The sequence below is a fragment of the Dendropsophus ebraccatus genome, chromosome 4 (genome assembly GCF_027789765.1).
Source record: "Dendropsophus ebraccatus isolate aDenEbr1 chromosome 4, aDenEbr1.pat, whole genome shotgun sequence".
In the NCBI taxonomy this organism is placed as follows: Eukaryota; Metazoa; Chordata; class Amphibia; order Anura; family Hylidae; genus Dendropsophus; species Dendropsophus ebraccatus.
The window spans coordinates 84561636-84570972 of record NC_091457.1 but is presented as its reverse complement, the minus strand read 5'-3'; the positions used below and the strand labels follow the sequence as shown (position 1 = coordinate 84570972).

Here is a 9337-nt window from a genome sequence, read left to right as displayed (position 1 = left end):
CCCTCCCCCTCCCCTTCTGTACATCTGGCGGGGACGGGACCTTCGCAATAACCTTCCCGGGCACCCAATGTATCTGTGGGCCAAATTTGGGGTCAAACGGTTCAGGCGTTTGGAAGTCTATAGAGGACAGACAGACAGACAGACAGAAGGACGGACAGACAGACAGACAGACTTTGATTTTTATGATATAGATATATGTGGTGTGAAGAACCAACTGGTATACAGTTACATCATGGCATGTGTCCATAATATAAAGTACACCAAGACAAGCAATTCCCAAACAGAGGAAGTAATACACTCCCCTGACCCCCCCCCCCCCCCCCCCGCTCGCAACATGAAATCCCCCTGACCACACCCATTCTACACTCTAAGTAAGTTTAGTGTCATTTGGCAAACTTGGTTTCCCTAATGTGCCAGCCAAATCGTCCCTAAAATACCAGGCTGTATGTAAATGGCCTAATGAACTTCTTAATTTCTGAGGAATCCAAGAACGCCACCATAAACACCTTCCATTTAAAGAAGGCCTTAGCTCTTTTCTCCCTTTGCAGTTTCCACTTCTAATTGATCCATAGATAAGTATTTTTTCACCTGGCTTACCACCTGCTTTTCCCCCCACATTCATTATAAGAACTATCATCTTTAGCGGGCGCCAGGATACACTATCAAAATCCTGCCACCATGCTCCCGATGCAGGTGTGCCCTGGAGATTTTTTTTTCTGCACCATTATATATAATGCAATCAACTGCCATGGCAGAACAATTCGGTCTCCAGCGTGTGCCTGCATCTGGAGCGTAGTGGCTTTAGACAGCGCATCCTGCCGCCCCCCCAAGATGATAGTTGCACACTAAATGCCCCAACAATCAACTGACTGCCACCAGCCTGGCTACAAATATCATATGTATGTAGTATTACATGACATTACAGATTTATCTCTCTGTCTAAATGCCGATTGGCATAAAAAACAAATTGTTAGTTACTTTAAAGAGAACCAATCATGGACGAAAGTTAAAAAAATTTTATTCCCTAATTAGATGCAAATCATAATTTTATTGACATTTGCAAATATAATTCATTATTTTTATTGCCACGTTTTTGAATTATTCCCTTTTTACTTTCCTGTCTTGAGCCGGCTCTTTTCAAAAGAGTCGGCGCGAGACAGGAAACTCCCGTCATGCAGAGTGGCAGGAAAGGTTCCCATGATCCTTTGCCTGCCACTCTGTTAATACACAGTGATCTTGTGCTATACAGCCGGCGCCGCCATCTTGATTACGTCACTTGCGTTCCAGCGGTGGAACGCAAGGCCCGTAATCAAGATGGCGGCGCTCGGCCTTGCGGCACTGAAGCAGAGGATAGGTAAAGTATAAAGCTACAGACTGCAAATGCAGCCTGTATCCTCATGAAGTCTATCTATGAAGATACAGACTGCCTTTGCAGTCTGTATCTTTATACTTTACCAGATCCTCTGTTCCCTGGCTGTTCCGGCGGCGGCGCCATCTTGATGACGTCACGCTGGAACGCACCGCTGGAACGCAAGTGACGTCATCAAGATGGCGGCGCCCACTGGAACAGCCAGGGAACAGAGGATCAGGTAAAGTATAAAGATACAGACTGCAAATGCAGTCTGTATCTTCATGAATAGACTTTGGGAGAGATGTACTTTCATAATAGGGACAGTTATATTTAGGTGATTGGTTCTCTTTAAAATCGCTAAATGATTGGGCAAATTATCGCTCTGTGTAAAAGGTCCATTACTCTGGTTCACTCTTTTCATGTCCTTTTTTCATGTTTCACACTTCACTCCTGATTAGTTAAATCACTATATATTGCGGAGCACTGATCATCAGTGATCCTGGTTATCATGTGCTTCCAGTCCAAGAGCTGCTAGTCCAAGTGTGATAGCAGAATTAAAACCAGAATTGAAACAGAAGGTAACTTCATTCCACACTTAGGCTATATTCACACAACGTATATTTTGTATAAATCATGGCCGTTGTTGCAAAATCCCAGCATAGTATAGGCTCAGGCCGGGATTCTAACCGTCCGCACGAAAAACTGCCATGTCAGTTTTGTGTGGCTACTATTAATTGAATAGCGGCCGCACAGAACATGTCAGTTCCCACAATGTGCAGCGGTGAATTGGGATGTGGGTGCACACTGATGCGCCCGCATCCCAATTCATCAGAAACGAAGAACATCAAGCAGGTACTGCACTTACTTCAGTAACTGTTTTACAATGTGTGAAGATGGCCCAAACATACTCTCCACCCTCTCAGCCTATAATGTTCGTTTTAGCTCTTTCTGTTGCCTCCCTACTCATTCAACTCATTCTTATCTCCCAGCCCCCACATCATGCAAAAATATTTTAATATATCCATCCCACTAATCTGACCCCTCCTGCTATCCTTTTTCCATACATTAAAACCTTCCCTAATGCTCCCAACGTCCTAAGCCCCTTTCCTACTTACACCTACTATCTTTGTCTCTGCTCCTTCTTACCGCTGGAGGAATTTCTTCCAACCCTATCCCTCCCCAACAGATCTCATCTACCCTGCTTCCCTCCTATCACCCACCAGCTTCCTCTACACCCCCCGTCTTCTGCCCCTTTCTTTGAAGCACTCTGGAACACACGCTCTGGCTTTTATATTTTTCCTTTTTTTTCCTCTCTCTTTCATCCACCAACAGTTTTTTGACCACACATTATGCTCTCTAGGCCTAACTGAAACATGGCTAACATCTACTAACACGGTTTCCCCTGCTGCACTGTACTACGATGGGCTCTAATCTTCACACCCCTTGTCCTAGCATCAAACATGGTGGGGGTGTTAAGATTCCTGCTATCAGACAACTGCTTCTTAGCCCGAAGGATCAAGCAAGACATTCCTGACATTTCGGGACAGCCTCCATGTGTCCCACTTCACCTTGCCACTGAGTTCTGCGGGTGGCCCTTGAACTGTGAATGCCCCTAATAACCGCTAGGCCATAGGCTCCCCAATTACTCTTGTAGCTCCAGGCATCACTCTGCCTATGGTCTCAAGAGGCCCCGCTGTTCCCCTGCTTTGGTGCACGAGGAGGAGACACTGTAGGACTGCAGAGGTCAGCTGCGGCCAGGTGAATTTGGATTTTTTTTTTTTTTTTTTACTACACGGGGGATGTCTACTTTAGGTATGTTTTATCATTACTTTACACTAAGGTATGGGCTATCCTTTGTCAATGTATATGTTTATAAAGCTAATAAGACAAGCTCTAGGCAGTATGGGAAGTGAGGGCAAGGATAGGGCAGTGCTGGTAGGCTTCTTAGACTGATTGACACCCAGTAAAAACCAGAGAATAGCAAAAAGCAGTGGTAGACTGTGTCATGATCAAACTGTGAAATAATTCTGCACACGGTACACTAAAGTTGGTTGAAAATTATACTTTTATTGAGGAAAAAAAGAATACTTCAATTTATACAAGACAGAAGGCCAAAAAAAGTTCTTTCATAATAAACAGCGGCTCATTTGACCAGAGGAGAGTGATGCCAGTGGGGTCACCTGTGTTCTTGCCCCAGGCTGGGAAGCTGTTAATTAACATATTCTATCAAAGTGACATCCGGTTCCTTGCATTTGCCGCCTGTCAAAGCCATAATCACTGTGATTCTGTGTTTCCCGGGATGACTTTCCCTTGCTTATGTCTTCCATTCCATATTTTTCTATATTGCTAGATTTTCAAGTACTTTTTTTTCCACATATTTGCCTGTAAACAAAATGCAGGAAAGCCTGGACTTGGAAAGTAGCTCATTGCATTTTGAGGGACTTTTCGTTGTTAGACACCAGGGCATCATTGCAGTGGACCAGGTCTTCTTCTGGAATGTCTGGTTGAGGATATACAACGTAGCAAACTTTCTGTCCACAGTATGTCATCTTTTCTTAAAGGAAAGTATAAATTGTGTTATTACGGAAACATGATACTAAAGGTGGTATTAAAGTGTTGGTGCTGCCTGACAGAGGAAGTGCCTATAGCAAAATCAAAATGGAAGCCTTACTTCAAGAACGGTCTTAAACTGAACACACCAACAATTGTAGAGGTCATAGTTATTCACAGCATAGAGTGAGCCTCATAGATAGGAACGCCCTTCTGTTCTACTCATACCACCACAAATCCTCCCCCCCCATAACCGGTGCTTGGTGCTTCCTCCGTTACTACTTTCTACTTAAAGCGACTCTGTACCCACATTCTGACCCCCCAAACCGCTTGTACCTTCAGAGAGCTGCTTTTAATCCAAGATCTGTCCTGTGGTCCCTTCGGCAGGTGATGCAGGTATTGTCATAAAAAACAACTTTTAAACTTGCAGCTTCTGCCCTATGGCCGTGGCTTACATTGTGTATGCATTAGGCTGGCACACCCTCTCTGTCCCTCCTCCCCGCCCTCCTCATCATTAGGAATGCTCCAGGCAGATTGCCTACTATTCGGCAGCTGTGTGAATACTGAACAAGGGCTGGATCGTTAAGCACCTGTGCAATGTTCACACATGAGACAATCTGCCTGGAGCATTCCTAATGATGAGGAGGGTGGGGAGGAGGGACGGAGAGGTGGTGCCAGCCTAATGCATACACAATCTAAGCCACGGCCATAGGGCACGAAGCTGCAAGTTTAAAAGTTGTTTTTTATGACAATAACTGCTGAACGGATTCCAGGACAGATCTTGGATTAAAAGCAGCTATTTAAGGCTGCGTTCACACTACGTATATTTCAGTCAGTATATGTATATTTCAGTCAGTATAAACACAGAAATGCTCTGTTCACACAATGTTGAAATTGAGTGGATGGCCGCCATTTAATGGCAAATATTTGCTGTTATTTTAAAACAACGGCTGTTATATTGAAATAATGGCAGTTATTTACTGTTATATGGTGGCCATCCACTCAATTTCAACATTGTGTGAACAGATCCTTCCTGTGTTTTTAATCCACTCCTGGTTTTGGTTGCAATACTGACTGAAATATACATATACTGACTGAAATATACGTAGTGTGAACGCAGCCTTAAGGTACAAGCGGTTTGGGGGGGGGGGGGGGGGCGGCAGATTGTGGACACAGAGTCGCTTTAACACCAATCCATTTTTACCCTTGTTTGCATTTATTGAGGGGAGAATATTTTGACACATACATAAAATACATTCTTTATAATATGGGACTGGCTGCTGGGACCCCTAATAAGTATGAGCCTGAGGGTCCTCTGCTACTATGTGTGGAGACGGAAAGTTGGAGAAGATGACCAAAGCGTTGGCTGTGTTTGTGTGGTCTGTCTCTCATAGTCTAGGAGGGAGAGTGGGAAGATTTTTTTATTTGTTTTACGGCAGGGGCTACATTTAATAGAGAACAACACAGTGAATGACTTACCAATAAATCTATCTACACACTTTGGTTTATTCTTCCAGTAAACTGCCAGGAAAAAGACTGGCACACCCGTTAAAATTATTATGAGTCCAACGCCACACACTACTGGTTCTGAATAGAAGCTAAATATTAGAAGGAATGCCCAGAAACATAGATATGTGATTGGAATTATGAGATTCACCTGAAACAAAACAAATAATGATTAAATAATTTTCTGTCAGACTCCTTGTTTGTATCACTTCCTCTAAGAAATAGTGTTGAGGACAGTTTGCAGAATCGATACAATTCTATTCTTGGAGACCGAGTGTTATAAAGAGGGTCGCTGAATATATCAGATTAATAATACATATTGTCATTTGTTCATTCCAGCCTGGTCACTATCACTCTTTTGCCATATACAGCAGCATCATTTATATAAAGAGGCAAAGGGCTCACTACATTTATGATACAGTATATATATACTGTATATATATATATATATATATATATATATATATATATATATATATATATATATATATATAGAAAGCCCAATATATAAGAAGATAGCAGACGGCACTGCTTCATTCTCAGCTACAGTTCGGACCGTACCAGTGTGACAATGCGTCATATAGCCAACGTGGTGCTCAATCCCAGAAACCAGCACAGAGAAGGCATGAAACAAAGAGCATAGGATGGCACTCACCAGGCTGTAGTGAATCAATGTGAAATTTTATTCAGGCATGTGGGGAGCGGGGGAGAGCAGAAATCGAATGACCGCAGTCTCGCGGCAAGCTTTTGACAAAGCGACGCTTGCCGCGAAACTGCGGTCATTCGATTTCTGCTCTCCCCCGCTCCCCACATGTCTGAATAAAATTGGACATTGATTCACTACAGCCTGGTGAGTGCCATCCTATGCTCTTTGTTTCAGTATATATCTGTATCATAAAAATCAAAGTCTGTCTGTCTGTCCTCTATAGACTTCCAAACGCCTGAACCGTTTGACCCCAAATTTGGCACACAGATACATTGGGTGCCCGGGAAGGTTATTGCGAAGGTCCCGTCCCCGCCACATGTACAGGAGGGGAGGGGGAGGGGAAAGAGCGCTCCATAGAGATGAATGGGAAAATCTCCTCACTGCACACACAGGTGATATCATTAGCTGCAGCAGACACGGCAGTTGGAGCCTTAGCAACCAATAGGATTACTGCTTTCATTTTCACAGGGAGCAATGGTTGCTAGGGAAGCTGCCTCACAACATCCACAGTAATAACTGGTAGACCCCCTACTCCATCTATACATTACATGTATATACAGGGCCCCCTACTCCATCCATACAGTACATGTATATACAGGGCCCCCTACTCCATCTATACAGTACATGTATATACAGGGCCCCCTACTCCATCTATACAGTACATGTATAGATGGAGTAGGGGGTCCTGTATATATATGTACTGTATAGATGGAGTAGGGGGTCCTGTATATATAGTACATATATATACAGGACCCCCTACTCCATTTATACAGTACATATATATACAGGACCCCCTTCTCCATCTATACAGTACATATATATACAGGACCCCCTACTCCATCCATACAGTACATGTATGTACAGGACCCCCTACTCCATCTATACAGTACATGTATATACAGGGCCCCCTACTCCATCTATACAGTACATGTATATACAGGGCCCCCTACTCCATCTATACAGTACATGTATATACAGGGCCCCCTACTCCATCTATACATTACATGTATATACAGGGCCCCCTACTCCATCCATACAGTACATGTATATACAGGACCCCCTACTCCATCCATACAGTACATGTATATACAGGACCCCCTACTCCATCCATACAGTACATGTATACACAGGGCACAACAGGTATACCAAACTGTGACTGGGTAACACTGCCACACCAGACCTGACCAATACCGCCATACTGTGACTGGATAACACCTCCAGACCTGACCAATACCGCCATACTGTGACTGGATAACACTGCCACACCAGACCTGACCAATACCGCCATACTGTGACTGGATAACACCATCATATCAGACCTGACCAATACTGCCATACTGTGACTGGATAACACCGCTATACCAGACCTGACCAATACCACCATATCGTGACTGAATAACACGGCCACACCAGACCTGACCAATACCGCCATACTGTGACTGGATAACACCGCCATACCACACATGACCAATACCGACACACTGTGACTGAATAACACTGCCATACGGGTAAATACAACCCTGCAGGTATACAGGACACTACAGGTATACAGGACCCCAAAACTATACACTACAGGTGCACGGGACCTCCACAAAACTATATACTACAGGTATACAGGACCCCAAATATACTACAGGTATACAGGAACTCCACCAGCTATATACTACAGGTATATAGGACCCCAAACTATACACTACAGGTATACAGGACCTCCACCAACTCTATACTATAGTTATACAGGACCCTCAAACTATTTACTACAGGTATACAGGACCCCCGAACTATATACTACAGGTATACAAGACCTCCACCAATTATACACTACAGGTATCCAGGACCCTCAAACTATAAACTACAGGTATACAAGACCTCCACCAACTATACATTACAGGTATACAGCACCAACTATATACTACAGGTATACAGGATCCCCGAACTATACAGTACAGGTATACAGGACCTTCACCAACTGTACACTGCAGGTATACAGGACCTCCCTCAACTATACACTACAGGTATACAGCCCCCCCCAAATACACACTACAGGTATACAGGTACCCCCCAACTATACACTATAGGTATACAGCCCCCCCCCAACTATGCACTACAGATATGCGAGACCCCTAAAAACTATACATTGTGGGTATACAGAACCCCTCCAACTATGCACTACAGGTATACACTAATTCCACTGATAAACTCAGATATAACAATACCTTTAGCTTGGCCTCCTGGGCACCTTAGAACAAATCTAATTAACACACTGACACTTTATACCCGGGCAGTGTCGGGTACATTTTCTAGTATATATATATATATATTATATTCATATATCTGTTTAAAATTGGAAGAATGATGTTTTAAACCTCTAAAAATCAAGCTGGACTGTATTCCCTTGGTATAAGTATTCAATTTAAGGCCCGGTATACTGTATGTTCTTATACACCATACAGTGGCATACATCTTGTCTCCATGTTAACAAACAAAACCCCAAACATATCTCACAAGTTATACAGTTGTAGTGGCGGCACACCTGATTGGTGTAGCACATACAGCATGCTCATTTTAGGCCCGCAGCTGCGAGGCATACACTACTATGTGGATTGCTGCTTACATCAAAGCCACTGGCTGTGTTAATGCAATGTAGTGGCTCACATTGGCAAATTTATAAGGGCCAAAAGCCCAGATCACATCCAGTAAACCTACCACTAAGTAAAACGTAACTTTTAATAACTTTCAAATAGAAATAATAAGTATAAAGTTGTGCTCATTAAAATCACAGAGCTTCCATAACCTTCTACAGTGAATCAACCTATATCTGTATAGTCATAGTAGCTGCAGACTACTGACTACCTCGTAGTATATTACTATCTAACTGGGCTATGAAAGCAATGAATTTAAAATCAACCGCACAGCCCCTCAACTAGTTTCACCCACACATGGGCTTCATCAGGAGGAGGGCTTATGTGATGAAGCCCATGTGTGGGTGAAACTAGTTGAGGGGCTGTGCGGTTGATTTTAAATTCATTGCTTTCATAGCCCAGTTAAATAGTAATATACTACGAGGTAGTCAGTAGTCTGCAGCTACTATGACTATACAGATATAGGTTGATTCACTGTAGAAGGTTATGGAAGCTCTGTGATTTTAATGAGCACAACTTTATACTTATTATTTCTATTTGAAAGTTATTAAAAGTTACGTTTTACTTAGTGGTAGGTTTACT

General features: G+C 43.2%; 1 protein-coding gene across 3 annotated transcripts in view; it reads right to left on the bottom strand.

The window, feature by feature from the left end:
* Nucleotides 1–3398: 3398 nt before the first annotated feature.
* The window catches only part of SLC7A10 (solute carrier family 7 member 10), a 119778-nt gene continuing 113839 nt past the window's right edge, over nucleotides 3399–9337 (bottom strand). For 2 of the 3 annotated variants that reach the window (XM_069968558.1, XM_069968560.1), the window contains 2 exons: nucleotides 5381–5558; nucleotides 3399–3905 (listed from right to left, as the gene is read on the bottom strand). In XM_069968558.1, the coding sequence (XP_069824659.1) occupies nucleotides 3775–3905; nucleotides 5381–5558 (309 nt within the window). In that variant the 3' untranslated portion in view covers nucleotides 3399–3774. The remainder of the gene's footprint in view (nucleotides 3906–5380; nucleotides 5559–9337) is intronic. The other variant, XM_069968559.1, reaches the window with a different exon arrangement.